At 51.2% G+C, this 24,814-nt stretch overlaps 8 protein-coding genes across 8 annotated transcripts; 2 read left to right on the top strand and 6 right to left on the bottom strand.

Annotated features, from left to right (window-relative positions):
- Window positions 1-2,315: 2,315 nt before the first annotated feature.
- N7443_003623 (uncharacterized protein) lies at window positions 2,316-5,652 on the top strand (the record flags this gene model as incomplete). Its single annotated transcript, XM_056883679.1, has 4 exons — window positions 2,316-2,838; window positions 2,898-2,969; window positions 3,027-4,325; window positions 4,397-5,652. 4 exons carry the CDS (start codon window positions 2,316-2,318, stop codon window positions 5,650-5,652), a joined length of 3,150 nt encoding a protein of 1,049 aa, XP_056741957.1.
- Window positions 5,653-7,092: 1,440 nt separating this feature from the next.
- erg1 (squalene monooxygenase erg1) lies at window positions 7,093-8,577 on the bottom strand (the record flags this gene model as incomplete). The annotated part of the gene is made up of 2 exons (XM_056883680.1): window positions 7,093-7,361; window positions 7,419-8,577. 2 exons carry the CDS (start codon window positions 8,575-8,577, stop codon window positions 7,093-7,095), a joined length of 1,428 nt encoding a protein of 475 aa, XP_056741958.1.
- An 827-nt stretch (window positions 8,578-9,404) lies between these two features.
- On the bottom strand, window positions 9,405-12,242 carry N7443_003625 (pentatricopeptide repeat protein; the record flags this gene model as incomplete). Its single annotated transcript, XM_056883681.1, has 1 exon — window positions 9,405-12,242. One exon carries the CDS (start codon window positions 12,240-12,242, stop codon window positions 9,405-9,407), a length of 2,838 nt encoding a protein of 945 aa, XP_056741959.1.
- A 372-nt stretch (window positions 12,243-12,614) lies between these two features.
- N7443_003626 (putative tetracycline-efflux transporter) lies at window positions 12,615-14,470 on the bottom strand (the record flags this gene model as incomplete). The annotated part of the gene is made up of 3 exons (XM_056883682.1): window positions 12,615-12,703; window positions 12,755-14,207; window positions 14,258-14,470. 3 exons carry the CDS (start codon window positions 14,468-14,470, stop codon window positions 12,615-12,617), a joined length of 1,755 nt encoding a protein of 584 aa, XP_056741960.1.
- Window positions 14,471-14,861: 391 nt separating this feature from the next.
- On the bottom strand, window positions 14,862-16,275 carry N7443_003627 (ferrochelatase HEM15; the record flags this gene model as incomplete). The annotated part of the gene is made up of 3 exons (XM_056883683.1): window positions 14,862-15,319; window positions 15,382-15,952; window positions 16,030-16,275. The coding sequence occupies 3 exons, from the start codon at window positions 16,273-16,275 to the stop codon at window positions 14,862-14,864; spliced, it is 1,275 nt and encodes a 424-aa protein (XP_056741961.1).
- A 310-nt stretch (window positions 16,276-16,585) lies between these two features.
- Window positions 16,586-18,824, top strand: akuA (uncharacterized protein; the record flags this gene model as incomplete). Its single annotated transcript, XM_056883684.1, has 6 exons — window positions 16,586-16,648; window positions 16,710-17,318; window positions 17,372-18,218; window positions 18,267-18,370; window positions 18,421-18,651; window positions 18,714-18,824. 6 exons carry the CDS (start codon window positions 16,586-16,588, stop codon window positions 18,822-18,824), a joined length of 1,965 nt encoding a protein of 654 aa, XP_056741962.1.
- A 741-nt stretch (window positions 18,825-19,565) lies between these two features.
- On the bottom strand, window positions 19,566-20,504 carry N7443_003629 (DUF3431 domain-containing protein; the record flags this gene model as incomplete). Its single annotated transcript, XM_056883685.1, has 2 exons — window positions 19,566-20,235; window positions 20,284-20,504. The coding sequence occupies 2 exons, from the start codon at window positions 20,502-20,504 to the stop codon at window positions 19,566-19,568; spliced, it is 891 nt and encodes a 296-aa protein (XP_056741963.1).
- A 2,959-nt stretch (window positions 20,505-23,463) lies between these two features.
- Window positions 23,464-24,522, bottom strand: N7443_003630 (U2-type spliceosomal complex subunit CWC24; the record flags this gene model as incomplete). Its single annotated transcript, XM_056883686.1, has 2 exons — window positions 23,464-23,924; window positions 23,982-24,522. 2 exons carry the CDS (start codon window positions 24,520-24,522, stop codon window positions 23,464-23,466), a joined length of 1,002 nt encoding a protein of 333 aa, XP_056741964.1.
- Window positions 24,523-24,814: the final 292 nt, after the last annotated feature.

Below are 24,814 nucleotides of genomic sequence, written 5' to 3' on the forward strand. Positions count from 1 at the left end.
TATGATTCGTGTACTGACATTGCCATTGTTCTTGGTTTTTGCTTTGACATAGATGCACTGCGCGGTACCTAGCACTGACTAGACCGTGGCTTTCTTTTTTATAGGCAGGTAGAAATCTGTCAAAACATGCAATACACGGATATAAGACCGAAGTAGTGATGGATCACCCGAAACCCCTCGGGATCATCGCAGAACATGCTGTACATTGATGGCAACGCTGCAATGCGCTCTGCACCCGGTGCATGCAAGTCCCCCCGTGACGAGCCGTCTTTCAAGGAAGTAGCACGGAACCTTGGAAAACTCTGGAAACTCTGGAGACCCTTGGAAGAGGGTTTTTTTCTCCCAGTAACCCCACGGAAGGACTTGAGCTGCAGTAGCATTTCAAGTCAGGTTGGCCCGTGCGACCAACGCATCACTCGGTCAATTCAGGAGGCGGGTGGGGCCCTTTTTATATTCTTCCGCAAGGTCCGCGCCCGGAGGTGTAGAGCCCCTCGGTGCTCGACTCCTGCAGTCAGCCTGGCCCCTTGGCCCGTTTCATCCGCGTCGTATATATGGATGGTGGGGCAGTCGTGGAAATGAACCTTCACTTCCAAGGTGGTATACCAAGGGTTTTCCAAATTATTTTAACTTTCTAACATTTTAGCATTTTAGCCTAGGTAGCTTCTCAGATGCAGACAAGGCACCATACATGTTCGTGCTTGAACCTCGGGTCCGGCTTCCCCAGGAACTTTATTCCCATCAGTTGCGTTGCTGTGAACCCTCCGGAGAGTATCACCGTGTTCTGTCGTCCGGAGTCCGGCTAGCTTCAGGGCTCCCTCTTGATCCGGTCATGCGGAACCAATCTAACCGAGTCTCTTTGACAGAGAAGCACATAACGCGCCTTCAAGTAAGAGCTAGGTGGTAGCCAACCAGGAGCTCCCCGAGAGAACCGAGTACAAAGAGGTGCCATATAGTGGCCCGAGCCCTTAGGAGGAAAATAGATCCAATTAACGTGCCGGCTCTTTCAACGGGATTATCGACTTGAAACGAGGGGTCCAGAAGGCGAAGTGTGTCAAAGGAGTACATAGAAAAAAATGTAGAAAGACAGAGAGGCCGATACAGGTGAAATCACGGGTCACATCACATCTTCATCTCTAAATTAGGTTATAGTGTTTTCCCGCACGTGCGAAACGCGCAGGATCGCGGGGAGTGCAGAACGACGATCCAAAAGGGGTGCTTGACCTCAATATCTCCGCCATTCCATGGTACCTGCATGCACATTGCGTACATTTGGAAAGGGGCTTGATGGGCTTGCTAGAAATGAGTGGGAAATGCTTTGTAGAAAGACAAAGACCCGAAAGTTGGGTGATCTATCAATAGTCTCCTATATACTCCGCCGCTTGTCTTATACTCCTATTTGCAGGTACATTCCTTGTTTCCGCGCATGTCACAGGTGTAAAGAGCAGACGCATCTGCCCAAGTCTACAAGAACTCTGTTCATCACATTTCACATTGCATATTGCACCTTTCTGTCGGATTTGACAGGTTTGACTTGGCGGAGAGAAAAGAGACAGCGAGAGAAGAGAAAGAGTGCGGTCGGCTGTTACCCAGTTACCTCTTTACCGCCGACAGGGGCTGGGCATCTTCACACCTACACCTCTACACGTTCACCACCTACGCGCCCTCGATTCTTCGTCTATTTCAATTCAATCGGAGCCCCGGTCGGTTCCTCTTCTCTGTATGCACGGTTTCGATCCCAGTCTCAGTCCACCGCTTTAACCGCGTCCTCAGATTCGACTCGGTCCGCCCGAGCACCTCCCTGCAACTCGCTACCCCCGACACCTTGTCCCGTATATTTTCTGTTCCCAAGACTCCTGGCTGAGATTATTCTTTTTGATTTTATTTTCTCATTTCATTTCTGCATACCTGGGCCTAAGTGGAATTCTGCCTCTTTCTCCGGCTCCCTCCAATTTCGCAACATCGTGGACGATTGATTATCCTCCACTCTCCACTCCCGCACTTGCAATAAACCCACAACCTTCTCCTCACAACCGCCACTTCCTACCTCCTCCCCGTCCTGGACAACTCGAGCATTCTGCGCCGCGACCGACTTCCGGAAATATTATTGTGGGCTCCTTTGGCGATTAACGATTGAGTGGGACCCGGAGAGGGGCTCTCGTCTGTGGAGTGTGGAATCCTTTTCGCAACCGAGTCGCCGAGTCACAACAGACTGGTGTCGCAAGAATTCCTATATGGTCCCATACATCGATGGGAATGCAAATCGTTCCCATCACATTGGTGACAGCTCACCGATAGCCTCGGATCAGCCTCGCACTATGGCATGGATGCCGCAGTCCGACGCGTCCGAGATCCCTCCTCGCCCACCATTGAACTCGCAACAATCGAGCTCCCTCCCCTCGACCCCTTACCAACATGCGCGCACTCTCTCGTTTCACTCCCGGACGCCGTCCCCCGCCCGCGGAAGCACCTCACCCCGTTCGACGCACTCCGAATCCATACACCTACCTCCCTCGACTCGAAAACCGGCGCCTGTTTGTAAATATGAGACGGCCATGGCTTATTTTCGAAGACGAATACCGTATAGCATGGGGTCCGATATATTGCCGGAGGAGAAGGAGGCATTGAAAGAGAAACTTACGCCGGAGGAGGAGAAGAAATTGACGGAAGACATCGAGGAACTCTACGAGCGTTTATTACCTTCGGCGGAGAGCGACGACCGACGGCGGCAACTGGTCGCTAAACTAGAGAAGCTTTTTAACGAACAATGGCCTGGGCACGAAATCAAAGCGAAGGTCTTTGGCTCCTCGGGAAATAAGCTGTGCTCTAGCGACTCGGATGGTACGTGGGGTGGAATTCAAATTGCTGGCCAGGGGAACAAGAAGCTGACTCGTGTGTAGTGGACATTTGTATCACGACCGATTACAAGGCGCTGGAGCATGTGTGTCTGCTAGCAGAGGTTTTGGCGAAGCGTAAGGATGATGCTCGGAGAATTTAGGTTGCGATTCGGACTGACATGATTGATTTAGATGGGATGGAACGAGTCGTCTGTGTTTCTCATGCCAAGGTTCCTATTGTGAAAATTTGGGACCCGGAGCTGAGATTGGCGTGCGACATGAACGTGAACAACACCCTGGCCTTGGAAAACACTCGCATGATCCGGACATATGTCGACTGTGATCGGCGGGTACGGGTATTGGCGATGGTGGTCAAGCATTGGACGAAACGACGGATTCTCAATGATGCAGCGCTCGGAAGCACATTGAGTTCTTACACCTGGATCTGTCTGATCATCAATTTTTTGCAAACAAGGAACCCGCCCATCGTTCCCAGTCTGCAAGCTCGCCCTCATCAGAAAAAGGCTACCCCCGACGGGGTGGTCTATTCGTTCGATGATGATCTCGACACGTTGCAGCAATTTGGTCAGAAGAACAGGGAGACTTCGGGCCAATTGTTGTTTGCGTTTTTCCGCTACTATGGTCATGAGTTGAATTACGAGAAAAACGTCATTTCGGTACGTGAGGGTGGGTTGGTTTCCAAGGATGTCAAAGGCTGGACCTTCTCGTTGAACAATCGGCTTTGTGTGGAGGAGCCCTTCAACACATCGAGGAACTTGGGGAACACGGCAGATGATACGTCATTCCGAGGCTTGCATATCGAGTTGCGGAGAGCCTTTGGGTATATTGCGAAGGGTGATTTAGCTGGTTGCTGTGAACAATTCGAGTTTCCACCGGAGGAAGAGCGAACATGGGAACGACCACCGCCCCAACCACGACCGACCCTCACACCTTCTGTACCCACACGCGGTGGCCGGGGTGGCGGACGGGGAGGCAGGTTTCAGAATCAGTTTTCTCGAGGTGGATTTGCTGGTGGCCGTCGGACATCCAATACGGGCAGGGTCAACTCCTCTCGTCAGCAGAGTACGAATGGCAACAATCCGTCTGACTTGTCTCTACATGCTCAGCAGCAAGCACAGTTCCTGTTGCATGATCAGCTCTATCAACAAATCCAGCTTCTTCAGGCGCAGGAACAGGAGCTAAGGATGCAGCTGCACAATCAAGCATTGATCACCGGGCGGCCTCCGCCTGTTTTCCTTCGTCAGCCCTTCATCCAGTTTCCTATGCCTCAGCAACAGGAATTCTCAGCAGATGAAAACTCGCGTTCAAGATCTGAAACTGTGAATCAGCCACCACTTACTCCTTTGACGCCAACGTCCCAAAGGCTGTCCTTTGTCAACCCAACGTACGCTTCAGTGAGTGCTGCGGGCACACAAGGTGCCGTGACCAACCCTTCGTCGCCTTCTGCCTCTTCCGCTGTCCCCGACCTTCGTCGCAATCATCGGCGGTCTTCTGTTGCCGCAAATGGATCACCGAACGGGTCATTCAGGGCGCAGTCTCAGCCTGCGCGGCCGCAGAATTCCCCCTCCAGCATTTTGTGCCGCTTTACGCAATCCCACAGCCTCTGGATCCTTCATTTGATTTGAAGGGACGGTCAGCTCCTGAGCCATCAGAAGGTGGAGAAGGCAGTGGGGATGAGAGCGCAATGCCCCCAAATAGTCTTCCCAGCAACGGGTCTCGCTCAGACTCTGTGGACGAAGGACGGACTCAGGAAGTGATGGGTTATTACCTTACCCCTCAACAACTGCAGCTCTATCAGCAGAATGCGATGGCATCACCTATGGGGCTTGCACTTCAAAATGGCTACACACACTTTTTGCCAGTTCAGCCGGATTATAGGTCTTCTGGGCTCTCATCGGATGGACAAAGCACCCGGGCTGACCAGTCGCCTACACCAGCTCCGCTGAGATCATCGTCGCAGCCGAAACGCTCGTCTTCCTCGCGACCTGCAGCTTCTTCTGGACCTCTGATTGTGGATGGCTCGGTACCTCCGAATCCTAGTGCAACAAGTGAACACTGCCCTACGTATGCGTCTGACCTGATTGATCCTTACTCCGCGGTAACTCACTACACGTCAACATCCGATGACCATACCATCAACACGCCCGCTAGCTTCTCTGATTCCTTGTCGCAAGACTTCCAAGATTCGGGTCCGTTTGATATAGATCAGACTCCAGTCTCCACCCGGCCGTTCGAGACCCCGAAGACGAGCAGTACCAATGGCGAGTCACAGAAAGGAAACGCAAATGGTCAGCCAGAGCTCCTGGCAAGCCGATTGCAGAATTTCCATTTGTCGAACGCCGAAAAGCTTGCTCGGTCACATTCTACCAAGTCCAACTCCGAACGACACAGGAATGGAGCCCATTCTGGGAAGGACCACACTCATTCCAAGAGCTCCACGTCCAACGATAAGGCTACAGGCTCGCACCAAGGAAACGAGACTCGCCAGCAGAACTCATCCTCGAAGCGGAAGACCAACGGAGCAGACTCTTCGGAGAAAGCCAACGGGGTCAATCACGGTCACAAACCCAAGCAGAGGGGCCGGCATGATGCATCGCATAACGGGTCATCTCACGGGGATACCAAGGACCACCCGCTTCGGAAAGGTGGTGCCAACGGCACGCCCGAGGCCAATCACGGCTGGCAGACGACGAAGAAAAAGAACCGTCGGAGCGGCAAACCATCTGCAGAACCTCGTAACGGGACAAACGGCCCCGAACCTCTTCCCACGGACGAAGCGCTGCGTAAAGGCGGTTAAGTCTTTTTTTTATTTTCTTGACGAGAGTTTTCTTTTCCTCCTACACTTCTCAAGTGAAATTTCCCAGACCAGTCGCCGAACTGCCCGGCCAGTCGTCGACCGTCTTCGCCCAACTTTTCGTTCTTGCACCAAACCACATTCGCATAAACCCATTGAAATCTGTACGACTTTGTCAAATGAATGTCAACCATTACTTGTTCATCATATTTTTGTTTCCGGTGTCTGGGTCCAAAGGAGGTCGCATATGCGCATTCACCATCATCATTGCTTAGCTTTGGAAAGCTCATTAGAAGAAAGGCGAATAGCTTTTCTTTCTTTGAGGCTTTCCTCCATTCAAAACTTCATACTTCATCTTCAGATCGCATCCCATGGGCAGGCTACGAAACATGTTCCGCAGCTGTTTGGAGTTTTCTCTGTTTTTGAGGCTAGACCCGGTTCAAATCTTTCTTTTTTTTTTTTTTTTTTTTTCTAGCTTCTGGGGTTGTCTTTTCGGTTCTGTATAAAAAGATTACCTGCCATGGAATGAGTGAAATGAAAAGAACAAAAAAAAAAACATTCGAAAAATTGGGCTGTTTATATTGCGTAGTGAGTTGATTGTTGAAGGTTCCTACGTTGCAGCTTTGCCTGTATTTCCGATCATCATTAATTGATCGCCAGGGTTGACGTCTATAGGGACCATCCAGGGACTTTTGGGAGACAGTCCGGGCGGTCGTTTTGACAGGGAAACGAGCGTCTCATATGTGCCAGCAGTCTAAGCACATGGGAAGCGGTCAGTAAGGTTGTAAAAGATCACAGTTAAGACCTCGGGGTTATCTTAGAAGCGAGTAAGAGTAAGAGTAAGAGTAAGAGTGAGGGTAGAAGTAGTTGTACAGAAGGGAATATTCGCTCTTTATGCTTTGCTTCAGCCCTTGCTCCCTCATTGCGCCATCGCCAGTACAATTGCCGTCATAGGAATTTTGTCACAGGGTATAAAGTATGTTACTTCAAGATGTGGAGGGTGCGCATCCTATGCTGGGCATTGATGTTTTCCTTTCGAAGTGATACTTTTCTACTTTCCTAGGCAATGGGGCTGAATTAGTTCTCGGTTCAAGGTAGGAGCTCAAGGCCTGGGAATGTACGACATCTCTCTTCATAGAGAAATGAAATACTACACTGCAACGAAGGAAACGTCATTGACTAACTTTGTTTTTATTCAGTGGAAGGTAGTATTGCATTATCTATTCCGGCATTGATGATACAACAGACATGACAAGACAAGATAATCGTATGGTATAGTACACGGCGACACAAGACACCAATAGCCAGGTCTTTGGCAAGACGGGATTAAATCACATGGGTAGGACAGACCCAAGCGGAGAAGATAAAGCGGTATTAAGACAATAGAGCCGCTGCTAATATGTGCATCAAAGGGCGTGGAGGAGAGCTTTTATCCAAGGCCCATCAACTCCAGATCTCGGCGAAAATATATGGGAAAATCACAACGCATGCCGTCCAGAAGACCATGATGGATCGGATGGGGAACATGATTAATTGTGTCAAAGGAGTTTCGGTGAACATGACCCAGATGGAGACGAATGCGACGGAGAAAAAGTGGTTGAAGAGGACGAGAGGTTGCCGGATTAGGCCGGCGAGAAGTCCGACAGGACCGTCGATGTAGCCCATTTGGAAGTAGCGGAAGCAGCCGCGTTGGAGGGCGAGGAGGTTCGGGTCTAAGATAAGATTAGTGGGGGATGTTTCGTTTCAGAAGTGGGTGGATGAAGACGGACCATTAGCGGCGAACAAAGCATAGAGAGCCTGTGCGAGGATGTTGATGACAGTTGAAGACTTCTTTCGCATCCAGTGGAAGCGCGAGAGCTGCTTCAGGACCAGCTCTGTTTTGCCCAAGTCTGGCACGCGCTCGGGGCTAAGCAAGTCGCGAATAAAGCAGACATCGTTGAGTGCCACTGTCATTCCACCACCCGTCAACGGATGCCGCATGTTAAGCGCATCGCCCAACATCATCAATCCGGGCGTCTTGTTCGCTGAAGCAGGCAGGAACGAGTTTGGCATAGATCGTAGCTGGCCCTTATCCAATGCAGCCTCAAACATAGGCTGAACCTCTTTCGGGAGCGTGGGGAGGATTGTATTCCGTAGGTGGCCCTTAACACCGCCATTCTTGACCGACGCAGAGGGAAGGTTCTCGGGGATATCCACGAGGACGCGGGTCTCGTGGGTGCCGATCTGGTACATGAGAACTGGGGGCTTATCGCTGAGGAGGACATGACCGTAGTTAGGGGCGGGGAGTTTGGCATCGATCATTTCCAGGCCCCAGAACTTTGACTTGGCCTTGGGGGTGTGTGGGTGGTAGGTCTTGCGGAACTTGGAGGCGTAGCCATCGGCGATGACGGTGAGCTGGGCAAAGTAGCAATCCTTCATATCATTGGTCACACACTCAACACCGAAAACCTGCTGTGTAGTTGACGAAGTCACCAGGCCCGTAGCCTGGGTCTCGATGATAGTCACATTGGGGCAGTCGTGAGCGGCCTGGCGCAGCTTCATCACGAAGCGGCCATGGTGGAAGGACCGTCCTAAGGGCGCGGGCGTGGAAGGATTCTCCTTTGGGTATTCAATTGAGACCGGCTCCCCAAAGTATGAGACGTAGTATCCGTTGACCTGGATGGCGTCGATCTCGTCTAGGCAGTCTTGCAGGCCCAGCTGCTCCAGTGCTCGCACGCCACCCGGCTGCAGCAGTTCACCGACGATGCGATCGGGCTCCTTCAGCGACTTTTCTAGCAGGATCACGCTTCGTCCTTGTCTTCCAAGCGTAACGGCAAGCGCACAGCCCAGGACGCCCGCGCCAACGATCACGACATCGCCCTCGTGGTGTTCAATGCGGCGCTCGGCGGCCTTTTGAGATTTTGTGGCATGGCCGTTGAGGGATGCCATGGTGGTAGATTTGAAGAACGGTGGAAACTGTCAAGGCGGCCGTTGCCGCAGGAGCATTCTCGATTATAAAGGTCCGGGTGAATTGCGGGCTCGAATTCGAAGAGTATGGGCTGATCTTTTTCCAAATGTTGAGAAAGGGGTGGCGTGACATGTGAAAGTCTGGCCTTCTCCGCCTTCCTCTTCTATACATACTGTTTAACCATGATTGTCAGTTCTCTTATATCGGCTGTAACTTACTTGGTATTATCAATTTTCCCATTTCTCTTTTCTAATCTTGGTCTAATTCTTGAGAGGTTACTACCGAAGCACCTGTAAATTTGGTATCCCGTAGTATGCATCTAGGTAGACAGACATATATCCAAGGCAAGGCAACTTGATGAGGTTGATTCAAATACATTACATTACTTCTCGAGTGCCGGGACCCATAGATGGACGGATGTTACGGGTCTTATTGCCAAGGCTGGTGTTGAGCTTGGTATTTTGCGATCAGATACGGCGCGCTCAATCAGTCTTGAAGAAACGGGTGAGAAGTTCGCTGATGGGGATATTCAGTTCGCGGAGCTGTGCTTCGGTTCTAGGTGAGTTTTCAATCGCTTGGTGTTTTTGGTGTTTGTTGATTTTACTCGTTCGAGGACGAGGCTTTGTAATGCTATTGAGGTTGGTTGGGTGCCTCTGAAGACAGAGGACTAGCAACACTCGATCAAGGAGTCTTTTGAAGATATCCTCTACGAAAATTCTAAAGGACATTTAACTTTGGAGAACAATAAAAGATATTTCAAGTCCAAAAGCTGGACGGTATGTTTGGATAGATGTTATATACAGTCATATTATACAAAAGGCGAGTCTGATTCATTGGCGATGGCCGAATGCATGTTCTGCTTGTGCTTGACCCGATTGTCAAGATGCACAGCCCTCTCGTCCCGGAGGGCCTTGGGCTCGGGGTAATCCGGATGCTCAGGCAAGAGGCGGTGCTCAGAAGTAATAGACCTCTCTCCCCACCACAGCAGAACGTTCTCATCGTTGGGGTTATTGGCCCTATCAAGCAGGTCGAACTCCACCTCTTCGTCGAAATTCGCGAGAACTGCGTCGATCGCTTCATCTGATAAATGCCCGTAACTTGTGACGGGATGAGGCAAGGCCAGCTTGGTCCTCATCTTGGTTTTTTGATGACGGCTAACGGCGTAGAGTGTAGGATCATCACTAGCAGCCTTCTTCCTGAGCATCTCCACGAGTTGCTGAATGACATTCAGGTCGTTGCCGGATACTCCAGCGACTCTCCTCTCAAGCATGGGAAGTAGGCGCTCGGCTTCAGCGACGAATGAACGCGAGGGCCGCTCGTAACGAGTCAGAACAGTCGACATACACCACCAGATACCCCGGATGTTGTTCTCGATAGCGAAGGCACGGAAGAGCATCTTGAGCTGAACTTGGTCGAACTTGAGAGTTTTGCGCCACTTGGACTTGTAAACTGCTTTTAGGATTTCAGTTGCCATCACTTGGCGACCCTCTTTGATCAGGCGCCGGCTGAGGGCCACCGATGCATGATTCTTGACAATGAGCGTTGGCGTGTCAGCGCAGATATTGTTGAATTCCATCAGTGCAGACTTGTATAGAGTCGAGTCGCGGACTTTAGATCTATCAAGCTGGGCGATCTGCTGTAAAAATACAGGCACAAATGAAGGGAAAGGAAGGGTGTATCGAATGGTCGGCCGATTCTTCCATTCCAGCCATTGTTTTCTGATGCTTTGACGGACCTCTTCCAGGTCAGTCGAGCCGTTCTCCAAAATATGGGCGACGGCAGCCAGTGAGAGGTGGACTGATTTGATGGGATGGCCGCCTTCTGTCGCCTTGTCAAAAGTGACCTTCGCCTTATTGAAGTGGCCAGCATGGATGAACTGCTCCATTCGCTTTTCCAACGGCATATAGAGATTGATGGATTTCTTGGCAGCAAGCTCGTCCACGCTCTCGCGATAGCTCGTTTCAGCATTGCGGCGAACGGGTTTTAAACTATCACCATCCAGAGAGTATGACTCGACACTGGCTCCCAATATGCTCCGGGAGGAAGCGACCTGCACATATTGCCTCTTTGCCGCCTTCATCATGTTCCACGATCCGACAGGAGTCGACTGCATCATCACACGGCGAGCGTTCAAGATCTTCTGAAAAGCGATTTTGTCGATGCCAGATTTCCATTGACGCTTCTGACTCATTTGAGTGATCTGCGTGACCATATCAGTGTCGCCTCTTTCAACCAAAGCTTCGAGAATGTGACGGTGTAGAACTCGGTCAGGCACAATGTCAAAGTCGTTGATAGAATTGACAATGAACGCAAAGGTTTCTCGACCGGAGTGAGTCGGATAGTACTCCAGGAGGAGACGATCGAAAACGCGGGCGAAGTTGCGCCTTTCTCCGGTCAACCCACGCGCATGCATATCGCGCAACCCATCCATAACGCTTTCCCAATCACACAATGCAGCTCTGCCATACAACAGCAAGCCAATTGACCTACATCCAGGAGCAACGTCGTACTTGTCGGGCATATCAGCAACCAGATTTTCAGCATCTTGGTGTTTCCCAGAGTCGATGAAAGCCTTGATCATCGGGTTGAAAACCTTCTCGGTTGGTTTGCGCTCCAGGTCAGACAGATGTTTCAGTACCAACCGGAATTCATCTGCTAACAGATCGGTATTTCGAGCCTTCTTCCATACTCCATCGAGGTATGCCCCGCATAAACCACCTTCCACGTCATGCCTGATGTGGCTGAAGAAAAACCATTTGGCCAAACTCAATCGTCGGGACTCAAGAAGGCATCGGAGGACGACTTCCAGTAGATGTTCAGGGACTTGCAACTTGAAGCGGTGTTTCTCGAAGACGGCACAAACTGCTTCCACGTGTCCCTCTTTCGCCAGCAGATGCATCATCATTGCCCAGATCTTGGAATCAATCTCAGCCACTTTCTCCATGCGGTGGAATAGATTCCGGGCGATGAACACATTCCCTTTCTTGCAGTTTTCAGTGAACAGGTGGTATCCGAGCTGTCGTCTGTCCCAGGAAGCCCCGTTGGGGGTCTTCGTCTTGTTATGTTCTTTGATAAACATATTCGTGGCCTGGATTTCCTTGCCCTGGATGATCATTTGACGGATTTGTTCATCGAAAGGCACTTTGCCCAGTGCACGAGCGCGTTGCGCCTTTTTAGCCTCATGGGCCAGCTGTTTCTTGTTGCGGTGGTCGTATCTCAAGGCGGAATCGGAACCGTCATAGTTGAATAGGCCAACTGGAATTTGGCTAAATTGTGGCAAGTGCAATGCAGAAGCAGGTTCTGGCAAAGGTGAATCACTGGACTCCGCGGCCATGTCCGCAGCCTGCGACTTCTTGGACTTATTGGACTCGAAACCCATGAAGTTTCCCGCCTCTGCTGCTTCCATCATGTGGGCGAGACGCTGTGCAGATGCTTTCGCATTGTAGTTGGGTGCGGAGGTGTGTATGATGCGTTTGTTCTCGACGATCTGCTCGGCTACGCGGACTCGGCGATGGACATCATAGGTGACCGCTGCAAGAGCGCAGCAGCTACCCACTGTGCCTCCAGCGAGAGCTAATTGGCGGAGGGTCCGAAGGGCATTGCGCGAGGGAACGACCGGTGTAGAATTGGCGGCTTTGGCGAACATGGTGATGGCGTTGGCCGCGGGCTAACGCGCCGGGCTCGCCAGCCTCGCGGAAGCGAATTGAGCGGCAAAATACTAGATGGGAAAAGTGATCTGCAACATCACTTGTACCGGCGGTGTTGGGAGTGAAACGGGGAGGAAAGGAAAGAATAGAGGGTGTTGGCAGCTCGGGGAGAGGTGCGTAAACTCGGATGGGCAGCTTTTTTCGGAATCAGGAAAGCTGCGCGAATGGTCCGTGTGACCCGCCGTACCCCATGGCCGGGATCGGCTGGTTGTTTTTAGTCGAGCATCATACGATAACACAAATTGTCGACCCTCATTTAGTAATTCACTATTGAAAAAGAAGTACGGCCAATGATTATTTCTAAGACACAATTATCGTGAGAGGAGCCGGTCGTGTTCATCTTCTCCATCTTCGTTCGCTTCAACCACGATATCAGAAGCAGCCTCGTCCTCAACAGTGACTACATAAACGTTAATCGGATTTTGAGGGGAAGAGAGACATGAAAACTCACCATGAGGCCGGATCAGGAAACTCATCAAGAGAGTCAAACCAAAAAGTGCTGCTAGACAAATGAATACCGTCTGAGGGTATGTAGCGACAGTCAGACTGTAGATCAAGTTGAGGACCGTCGGCGCGACAACTCGTGCAAGTGCGTGCAAGAGGCCTGTAGCACCAAGCAACTGGCCGATGCGCTCTTGTGGTACATGTTTGGTAAGGGACGACTGTAAGGTTGGCGAGCCCATTCCTCCTAGTGAGGCGACAATCCCGGAAAGCACCATCATCGACGGGTGCTTCGACAAGGCATAGCCGACATAGCCTAAAACATCGAAGACAATGGACAGACGGATGATGACAATGTCCAGCATGTCAGATCCGCGGATTGTCCCATCGTTGGGAGTCGGGGTACGGAAGAAGCGTGCGACAATGGGGAGAACCACAAACAAGTTGATTACACGGATCACATTGATAATGGACACGAACAGACTTGATTCCACATTACCCCAGTTGAACATGTAAGCAGCATAGATGATGATCAACTGTGCAGTGCCCATGGCAATGCCGAAGCAGGCCGTATCCATAGCAGCCAGGAGAACAATGTTTCGTCGAAGAGCAGGACTGGCACCCCGGCGGTTAGAGAACAACACACTCGGTCGACCAACAGCGGGTAGAAGGATCGCGAGCGGAGTGATCAGCTTCATCGGGTTAAGGGCCTTCCACGAATACCACTTGACATCTTCAGAGTCTGCCAGCTTCGTGTAGTGCTTTTCACGAGCTGCGAGCTGCCGCTCCTTCGAAAGAGACTCGGGAACGACGAAAAAGACAGACAGCACAAAGATGATATGGCATGCCAGGCCGATGTAGAAGACCGGTAGAGCAGTTCCAGTCTGCTTGATCAGGTATGCAGCACCACTGGGTCCAGCAGCGATGCCAAGGAACAAAGTTCCGTGGAAAAGGCCAAATGCCACACTTCGCCTGTCGGGAGGGGTACAATCCGTGGCATAGGAATGAATTAGAGCTTGCGCCGTGGTGAATGAACCGCCGAGTCCATCCATCACGGCTCCAATGAAGAGCAAATTGACGGACAAGGACTCCGGTCGCGAAGCGACGATCACGGTGATCATCTCATTGAGCACTGCGCCCATCGCGCCCATCGCGATAATTTTGGTCCTGCCATAACGATCTGACATATGGCCTAATCGAGGACTGACCAGCGCTGAAATGATTCCGGTGACAAGATTGAGGTAAAGCTGACACTGGGCGACGAGAGACGAAATTTCAGGGATTTGGCACTGGGCGTTGTCATCTCCAAAAACAATGGGAAGCACAGTGAAGTTAGGGTCTTTGGCCATCCTCTCCGAGAAATAATCGCGACAAATTAGAGACATAATCAAGTTAATCCTGGGTACCGCGAGTCCTCCAAAGCCCAACGTGAATAGCATGCCGAAAGGCAATAGCCACCAGATCTGCCATCGACGGTTAGAAGGTTCAAATCTGAGCGCCACGAGTCACTTACGGACGGTCTCCTCCATCGCGGTCGGGCTTCAATATCGCGCGGGTCTTCCTCATAATGCGGTGGTCCATCGTCAAAGTCATCGCCGGCCAGCAGCGGTTCGGCGTGAACCTGCAGGGGAGTTTGCTTGGACCCATCTGCCGTGCGACGGATGTTCCTGGCTTGCTGCTGTGCGTCGAGCGCGGATTCGCCTACGAAAAGCTCCTCATTCTCCATGATAACAGTGAAACAATTTCGGTCCTACCGGGGCATTGTGGAAAGGAAACGAAATTGAACACTATCAAGAGAACCGTTGAGACAGGGATGAGATATCGGGGCTTCGGGATTGAGGGGAGAGAATGCGACACTGCGTCAGCGATTCTTATCAATCAAGTTGGATTCGATAGCGCGGCCGGGGTTGAGTCCGATAACTCCGATGCCACACAATCTTGGTTATCTTGGAACGGCTGTGAAACGAATAATCTTGTTTTAGGCAAACGCTCGGGCAAAGAAGCATTTTCGTGTATGCAGTTGAGATTTCAGGGTTAACCAGAACGCCCCCGCCTTATTATTCTATGTACATGCAACTGGAAATCCAAAACTGTATATAATAAACCTACAAGGTCTCCTACATCACAAGATCCCCGTGTTGTTTACCGGCGAAGAATTTCTTCTGCTCCAGACAGCGGTCACTCTTACAGCCTTGGCAGCGCAGTGTCATCTGAGCAGAGCAGGGTTCCCCCTTCTTCAGATGCTGATGAGCAACATCGGCGAGAGCCTTAATGAAGGTCGGGTTGTCGTTCAAGCTCTCAGCTCGCTTGACACCAGGGCTGTTGGCCTCTTCCATGACCTCCAGATCCAATTCATAGAGAGTCTCAATGTGGTCGCTAGTGAAAGCGATAGGCACGAGGACTAGGTCGGTGTGGCCGCGCTTGACGTATTGCATGACGGTATCGCTCGTCTGGGCCCCAAGCCACGCAGAGGGGCCGACCTGGGATTGCCAGCATAGACGATACGGGTTGCTGAACTTCAGTCGCTGCATGACGGCATAAACGGTCGCGGCGACCTCGGAGGGATAGGGGTCACCTGCAAAGGAGACATGGATTAGAATTTATCTGTCTCATGAAATAACGTGAGATATTACTTACCGCGGTTGACCACGCTCATGGGCAAGCTGTGAGCAGAGAACAGCAACACCACCTTATCCCTCTTCTCCTCCGGGTATGTCTTCAACTGGGCCTCGATATTTTGCGCAAAGGCCTCGACTAAGCCGGGGTGGGACGGCCACCGGTCGATGACACTCCATTGAATAGCCCCAGCAGGGTCAGCATCCTTTCCTTCCATGCGGTTCCGCCATTTCCAGAGCTCATTAAGCGAGCTTCCTGTCGTGGAGCAGGAGTACTGCGGGTATTGCGTGAAAGCAACAGCACGACCGCCCTTTCCGTTTCCGAATCCATCATCCAACAGCTGCTGATACATCGACTCCGTCAAGGGGGCAGCGTAACGGAATGCGACGTAGGGCTTGTGCGGCGCGGTTTCCGGGGATATTTGATCAAGCACCTTGCACATCTCGGCACACTGGTACTCAGACCACTTGCGGATGGGCGATCCACCTCCAATGTCTGCATATTGCTTCTGGATCTTCGGAGTCCGGCGCTTCGCAATCAAGGGTCCGAGGTAGGATTGGAATCGGCCTAGAGGAATCAAATCGCCATCGGTCTGTAGAAGCGTAAGAAGACACAGATTAGCCAACATTCTACCACCGATGTCGGTGAAGCTATCCCGAAGACACGTACAAATAGTCTGCTCAGGAAATCCTCCACCTCGTTCGTTGTCGATGGGCCACCCATGTTCAGGAAGACCATTGCGGTCGGTCCCTTGGATCCTGTTGCATTTTGCGTTACCGGTGGCACTGCTGTCGCGAGGCCGCGACGTTGGTTGCTATAACACGCCACATAACCGCCTGTCGCGGGCCGGAGTGCCGAGGTTGTAGCACTGCTCAAGATCCGACGGGGGATCGCAAGAGGGATGCGGAAGGACATGACTGGATATGATATTAGAATGAGCAATTGGCACAATGCAATAAACTCGAACAAAGCCAGATGCCCGATTCAAGATATGGATTCAAGGCCTTTGCAGATCGCAGAATCAAGTTGCCAGGCCGCGGAAAGCTTGCTCAGCCAATGAACCCGCAGACAGCGTCAGCAACTCTAAGTGACGTTTGTCACATGACCTTCGCGTCTCCCCGCGTTCAAAGCGCGTCAAGGCAGCAGCAGTGGAACAAAGTAGAGGCTGAGCCTTCTTTTTCTTTTTCTTCTTCACCTATCCACCTTTCAAGACGTTGTGAGCAATATGGCAGATGACAATTCCGCGCGAGAAGATGAGGGTTTCGAGGAGGAAGAACTCGACGAGACCGTGAGTGCTCCCTGAATACTTTCGAAGTATAGATCCCGTTGCTAATGTTATTGCTTTTCAGAGCTTCAGGTCCGTGAAAGACGCCGTTTTGTTCGCGATCGATATTAGCAGTTCCATGCTGAAGCCTCGTCCTTCTGCGGACCCTAAGAAGCCCGGTGAAGAATCCCCGGCGTCGGCTGCTTTAAAATGCGCATATCACTTGATGCAGCAGCGCATCATATCCAACCCGCATGACATGATCGGGATTCTGCTGTATGGCACCGAGTCATCCCAATTCTACGATGAGGATGGCGAAAGCGCCGACCTCTCCTATCCTCATTGTTACCTCTTTACCGACCTCGATATTCCATCGGCGGAGCAAGTGAAGGAGTTGCGATCTCTGGCAGAAGATGAAAATGTGGCGCGGGAGATCTTGAAGCCATCAGAGGAACGTGTCTCAATGGCCAATATGCTATTCTGTGCAAACCAGATCTTCACCTCCAAGGCTCCGAACTTCCTTTCCCGGCGCCTTTTCATTGTTTCCGATGACGATAACCCGCACAGCGACAACAAGAGTATTCGATCTGCTGCAACTGTCCGTGCAAGAGATCTGTACGATCTCGGGGTCACGATTGAATTGTTCCCCATCTCTCGTCCCGACCATGAATTTGACACATCCAAATTCTATGATGTATGTCTTTCAAGTGTATTCGAAGATGTAGAGATAGTGCTGATCCACCACAGGATATCATTTACAAAACCTCTCCCAGCGATGGCGAGGCACCGGCATATCTTCAGCCCGATACAAACGCAACAACTGGAAAGGGTGACGGAATATCACTTCTCAATACTCTCTTATCAAGTATCAACTCCAGGTCGGTGCCACGGCGATCACTCTTCTCCAATGTCCCTCTGGAACTCGGACCCAACCTCAAAATATCAGTAAGTGGCTATCTTTTGCTCAAGCGACAAGAACCAGCTCGAAGTTGCTACGTCTGGCTTGGAGGAGAAACGCCTCAGATCGTCAAGGGCATCACCACCCAGATGGCAGATGATACTGCACAAGCAGTCGAAAAGGACGATATTCGTAAAGCATACAAATTTGGTGGAGAGCAGGTTGCCTTCACGATCGAGGAGCAGCAGGCCTTGAGAAACTTCGGGGATCCTGTCATCCGCATCATCGGCTTCAAGCCACTCACTGCGCTGCCTATCTGGGCTAACGTCAAGCATCCCTCTTTCATCTATCCTTCCGAAGAAGATTACATCGGCTCGACGCGTGTGTTCTCGGCCCTTCATCAAAAGCTTCTCAAAGACGAGAAAATGGCCTTGGTCTGGTTCATTCCCCGCAAAAACTCCACGCCAACCCTGTCTGCTATGATTGCTGGTGCTGAGAAGATAGATGAGAATGGTGTGCAGAAGGTACCGCCTGGGATGTGGATTATCCCTCTTCCTTATGCAGATGACGTTCGAAAGAATCCCGAGTCCACTATGAACGTGGCACCAGAACCACTGATCGATACGATGCGCGCAGTTATTCAGCAATTACAGCTTCCAAAAGCCGTTTACGACCCTACTAAATACCCAAACCCCTGTATGTCACCTTGCGCTCTTGCTATATGGCTAAACTAACTCGTCGAAGCCCTGCAATGGCATTACCGCATTTTACAAGCTCTGGCTTTGGACGAAGACCACCCAGGAACACCAGAAGACAAGACCAAGCCTCGATACCGACAAATTGATAAAGTAAGGCCTTCTAGCCCAAAGAATGCAGCACATAGCTAATGACATGTCAGCGCGCGGGAGACTACGTCCTCGCCTGGTCCGAAGAACTAGATGCTCAATCCGCCAAAATGTTCGGCGGCACCGCCGCCACAAAGTCAACACTCGTTAAGCGCGGCCCGAAGGAACAACCCGAGACTGCAGATGCGGACGCTCACCCAGCGAAGCGCGTGAAAACGGAGGGTGGTACTTCCGAACTCGATGATGAGATCAAGCGAAACTTCGAGAAGGGCACAGTAGCAAAGGTGAGACCTAATCTTTCCTTGATTTCTTGGTGTTATGTGACTAAATTGTTTCTCTCGTATAGCTTACAATGCCTGTGTTGAAGGAGTTCTTGGTCTCTCATGGTCGAGCTGCGGCTGGGAAGAAGGCCGATCTGGTGGATCGGGTTGAGCAGTACTTTGAGCAGAAGTCCTGAGTCAACCGCTTATCAGCTTTGGATTTGCTCTAACTGCACATGTGGATAACGAATCATGACATTGGTACACACTCTGTTCCAATTTATTAATGAACTTCCCATCGGAGACCTGCCCATGCTTGATTGATAAATCATCATCTGAAGGGGTGTCTTAAAAATAAGCAAAAAGATCTCAAGAGACTTGCAAAGAAACCCCTATGAAATGACTCACAAGGTCCGCGATTAAAAATGAGCATACTAAGCCGTTTTGCAATATCTCCTGGGTGGATGTCTGAAATCCTCGGTAGTTAAAGACTATTGGAAATTAGCCTTGCGCCAATCTTTAAAAAGAGAGGAGATTTTTAACTAAACTGAAACAGCTATTCGGCCGCCCCTATACCGGACAGGTCTCACACCGACCCTCCGCGCTAGGTCTAGACCGGCGTGTATCTAAAGGAGTCGATCCACCCCCCAACAATCTACACAACGCACCCTTGAAGCCAGTATGAATGCAAATGACAATATGTCTTCTATTGGGACTGAAATATCAGTATATCTATATACTTCAGGATCGAACTGAATAGCAGGCATCAAGCCCATCTACAGATAAAAACTCCAACTCTTGTAAAGAGAATCGAACCACCACCCCATAAAATCGAACGCCAGGCACTGCGACATCGCGCAGGAAATAGAAAATGAAGGCGCCGGGTATGCGAAAAAAAAAATTAACAAGAATCGCTTGATATGTGCAAGTCGCTTAGTTTAGCACTGGCCGTAAACCTGGCAGTAGCACAGTTCCTCATCCGGACAGTAGACAGCGTTCATGCCGAAAATCACATGCCACAAGAACTCCATGACTCGTCCAGACGAGGCGTCGCTCAGTTCTGTGTCGATAATCCATTGTCTGAACTTGATGTAATCGTCTCGTGGACGGAGATGCACCTGGGCGCGACTAAGCGCGAACTGGGCACAGCATGCAGCGCCGATTTGGTCTGGTTTGCGCAGGTAGCGTTGGGTACTGGACTCCGTTTGGTAGGGCGAGGAAGTGTTGAGGGCTGGAGTGCTTGTTCCGTCGAAGATGTCGAACCAGACTTGGTCGGTGACGTGGGTGTTATAACGGTGGGCTTCCTTGCAGCCGGGGTTCCAGTTGCAGCGGAGGTTGACGTAGCCGTTTTGTTGGACAAAATCGAGTTGGAGCATGCGCATTGCGGCGACGTTGTCGTGGAGGGGGGCGTCGACGTGCCAAGCCATTAGGAAGCCGGAGCGGTGGGCGTGGAGGAAGACGATTGTTGAGGGAAGGTCGTGGTAGTGGTCGATCACGTAGGTGAGGTAGGCCATGGACTCATGGCCTTTGTTTGTTGGAGTTGTGAGGACTTTGGCGTCGGTTCGTGTCTCTTGGGTAGGGTTGACGACGTAGATGGCTCGTTGCCAGCTGGGAGGGGGTTAGCGAGGTGAGGTGAATTGAAGGGAGTAAACGTACTCAGGTAGTTGTTCTTCCACCCAATCGGCGGGTTCTTCCTCCAGTTTGGCCATCACAATGACTTTGTCTCCCGGGGCGGTGTTGCTGTCGGCCGGGCTGTGGGCGGGCCCATTGCGATCCAGCCAGTCCACCAGGTATGCGCCAGCGCGGTACTGATTACAGAGGTCCTGTAAATGGGCCTCGAGCAGATAGAGGAAAAAAGAAGCACGCCCGTCACGCATAATGCGAGACGCATTCCACCTCTCATTGTGAAAGCCAATAAATCACAGTGCAAGCGATGCCCTTTGGCGAAGCTCCCGGTTGTACCAAATATCACCTCACCAGGAACCACTGATCCATTGAGGGGAGGATCGAGAGAGAAAGGACTGAAGAGAGAGAGAGAGAGAGAGAGAGAGAGAGAGAGAGAGAGAGAGAGAGAGAGAGAGAGAGAGAGAGAGAGAGAGAGAGAGAGAGAGACAAAAAGAGCGAGTGAGTGAGAGAATGCAAGACGCGTGCGTGAGGGGAAGATTAAGAGATGGAGAAGAGAGTGGGAAGCCGGTCTCGGGCAGAGTCGCGGTGGAGAATAAGGAGAAGGAGAGTGTTGAAAAAAGGTTTAAAAGAGTGGCCGCGAAAAGATAACCTTTCCGCGCACGATCTAAGAAAAGAGTCTAAAGAGAGAAGAGGATGGGCGGGATGCAGGGCGAGCTAGAGGAGGGCCCATGCTTTCTTAATTTTTCTTTTTCGCCATGCAAGTAGTCTAAGCCGAGTTGAACTTAGAATGTCATCCTGTGCCCCACGCCACTGGGTCCCCCGAGGCAAGACTGGAATCGGACTGGCTCAGGGGGACTTTGGGGCCGCAAGTCGAAACCGGGGATGGTTAGAGGCCGCATAGGCCCTGGGCAGGTGAAAGCTTGGCTAGGGGCTGCGTAGCCCCCCTGAGGCGTTAGGTTAAAGGGCGCATGGAAATTGAAGGCGACAGGCGCAAGGACCATGGCCCCTAAGGTGGACCCTTGAATCAGACGCCTTGATTAGTTGGTTCAATCCGCGTATTATGGGTACCACGGTTCGCACGTGGCAATGGAACAAAGTTCAGAGGGGGAATGGTGGGAACCTGGAACATGGAAACATGGAAAATGGAAGATGGAAGATGGAAGATGGAAAATGGAAGATGGAAGATGGAAGATGGAAGATGGACATGGCGCCGTGCAAGAAGCAGTCGCCGGCCGGGTACGACGTATTGGACGTATTTCTCCACCGAGCTATCAGTTTTAGTCTCGTATTCGATGTGGGGCACGACTGAGTTCTTCCCTCCTTAAAGTTGGAAGTTGGAAGTTGGAAGTTGGAGTCGAAGTCGTTGAAGACCATTCTCGGTAGCCCGTCGCCTCGCGGGAGTGTGGACTGTGGCAATGACGGAGGAAAGGCCCACCACTTGATCAGCGCACCGATGATGGTGTGGCCCTTGTCAAGTGGGCAACTGTCGGAGTACTGTACTGTAAGCTCGAGGACCGAGTTACTGTGTGCACTGTCCCGACTACGGATCAGCTCCACGCGGGTTGACCTTTGTTGCGGCATTGCGTCAAGCCCCTCCTTGCCCTTGCAGTTGCAGTTGAAGTTGCAGCTTGCAGCTTGCAGTCTCGTCTATCAAAGCCGCGGGTAAATGCCGTTCTGGCAATGGGGCCGGTCTCGGCTGCTGCTATCTCACCCCCATTGTGATAGCCTGGAAGTCCAGCGTTTCATTGGGCAACGGTGCTCAACCACCGTGAAGTTGCAGGCGCCGCGTGGCTCGCTAACCCTCCACGACTTGGCAACTTACCTTGATTCTTCCTCAATTCGCCAGAGGGCGCTCTGGGCGCTCCGGGGCCGGGGGAGGGGATGTTCGATCGAGGGGCTGATCTGATGTCGAAGTCCACGTCCCAAGGTCGGACACATTCGGAAATTTGTTTCGCCAAGGCGTCAAGGCGTCACAAGGTGTCACCTTGTCAAAGTGTCAAAGTGTCACTCTGACCATGACCTTTATTGTTACTACCTAGAAGCCTTTGGCGTTTCCTTGCATTAGTCGCCATTTTAGTTCGAGATTAGTCTGGTCTGATAGAATTTCACGCTAGAAACACGAACCCCGCTCATAGACCGACTCATGAGATAGATTAACCAAATCACCAGATAGGCTCAAAGTACACGTGGACTCCTGCTCAACGGCGGCCCTCGCCTGGGATGAAAGGAGCCATCTGCAACCATTGATCCAAACCAACCCACTCAGATTGAATCCTGGCAAAAAGAAAGAAAGAAAAAGAGAAGGCGCAGTCTCCCACCTCCCAAGGAGTGTAGGTTTCGGTTATCCTTGCGAGTTCTGCCTCTCTCGAAACGATGGGCTAATTCTGTATCCGCCAACGCCGCGTCTCGTCTGTCCTCATCTTGCCCGTTCTCAGAGTTATCGTATCGGATGATGATAAGTCTCGTAGGTGAGGAAATTGCTTTGCAAAGTCTAGTGCCGTCGACTTTGTCAACGCTGCCGCAAACATGTCTCTTGGCGATGATAGATAGGTGTCTAGCTCCTCACCTAGGATGATTTTGGTTTGCGCAATTCCTAACCCAACTTGAAATATGGTCGGCTGAGATGACACACGTGCAGGAGCACGTTCCTATAGCTTTGATAAATCCATTGGCCATACTGATTGATCAATTCCAAGATGGTAATGCTCGATTTGATCTTTGGTAGGACTCATCCATGTACATCAATCGCTGAGCTTGCAAGACTCGGGACAAATTTGATCAGTCTTTTCTTTCCATTTCGGGACCAGCATCAGTCTTCGTTGATCGAGCTATTCAATTGTAATTATCCTTCTTGTAGGTCGTAAGGGTGAACTCCGTCAACCTCTGCACACAGCCGGTGATTTGCTGTCGAACGTGTTCGTAGGAAGGGATTCATAGTTGGCTTGGAAGGCCAAAGCACTGGATACGAGTTTCATTCACAGGCGTACATCTTGATAGCTCTACATACAGAAATCTGGAAAAGACATCATCGTAAACAATGAGAAAAAGTCAAGCCCTCGGAATGTCCTGTCATGATACGAAATATTATGGGTATGTAACCACTAGTCGCCGGGTACTTGTTTTCAGAAAGATCTCCAATCTATTACTTAAAATTTTCACATCAGAAGATAGAGTCAGCGCCATGCAGCCAGCTGCATTTCAAGAGGCTCCTCAATCGCTATCTTCCTCCTCTTCATCGCTAACTTCTTCCCCATTGGCAAGCGCCTCCTCACGTTGTTTGCGAGCTCGTTCCCGCTTCTTGTCCAGCAAGGCAGTGAGCTTCTTCGCAACATTAAACACACCTCCAGTTCCCGCGCCACAAGCAGCACAGGATGGATTCTTCCGATAGCGATTCAAGGCGCAGGACTCACAGAAATAGTGACCACACTTGGTCAAGATAGGATCTGTGTAGGGTTTCTTACAGATGATGCAGGCAAACGGAATGCTTTCCAGTAATTCGTCCTCATCGTCGTCCTCCTCCTCGGCCATGCCTGCACCTTTGCGCTGTGATACGACGCGCCCAACCAATTTCTTGCCATTGGTGCCGACCTCCCAGTCGCGATCGAGTTCCCATCCTTGCTTATAGTCTTCTCGTGCGTGAAGAAATTTGCAGGAATCACCGAAACCACAGACTGTACAAATTAGTTAGCAACTGGATCGGCCAGAGGTTCACGTTGAGATCGACTTACATCCTGTCTGCTTGTAGTCCTTACACACATCGGGCGCAAAATCCATCACCGTCACCGTGCGCACGTTGGTAGGCGCTTTGATCGGACCGAACTGTTTTGTCGGCGCATCTGGGTTCTTCTGGATAAAGGATGTGTAATTGGCGGCGCCCTTATACGTGCCATCTAGCCCAGCTGCCTCCTGAGACTCCCGAGGGCGCGCTCGTGTCGAGCCGAGTAGGTTCTTGGCGCTCAAGTCTTCATCGTGCCAGTTGGCGCTCTTGGTTGCGTCGTTGCTCGATGTCAATGGAGCGGGACCGGCGGAGGGTTGCTCGGCGGAGGTCTCTTTTCGAGCGGCATTGGTAGCGGATGAAGCAGTCACTGCGACATTCTTGCGCCTCCTCTTAATGCGCCGGCCTTCTTCGTCATCGGAGGAGGTAAAATCGGAGTCGGAGGCCGGAGGTGGCGTGGCGGGCTTCTTGCGAAAGTTGGCTTTGGCCTTGCTGGAGCGCTTTTTGAAGCCGAACTGGGGAACAGCCTCGGTGGCCTTCGTTTCCTCTGCCATTATGAGAGAGTCGAATGGCAGAAACGGCAGAACTAGGTTAGAAGAGAGAAAGTAAGGTGGCTTAGATATCATCCAGGAATGACGAAGGCTCTCAAAAAAAATATGACTAAGCCATGCAAACAATGCAAACCACGCGCTCGAAGACAACAACAACACAGTAATTTGGTCGAATCGGAAGGCTCAACCTTGTTTTCGATGTCTTGTTTACAAGGGCGATCGCTATCTTTTTTAATCTTTTTGTTTTTTAATGTTTATAGCTCCGTAGTTATCTAGATCCCCCACTAGCTATATA

Source organism: Penicillium atrosanguineum (assembly GCF_028827265.1).
Source record: "Penicillium atrosanguineum strain IBT 20685 chromosome Unknown utg000003l_segment0_segment0, whole genome shotgun sequence".
NCBI lineage: Eukaryota > Fungi > Ascomycota > Eurotiomycetes > Eurotiales > Aspergillaceae > Penicillium > Penicillium atrosanguineum.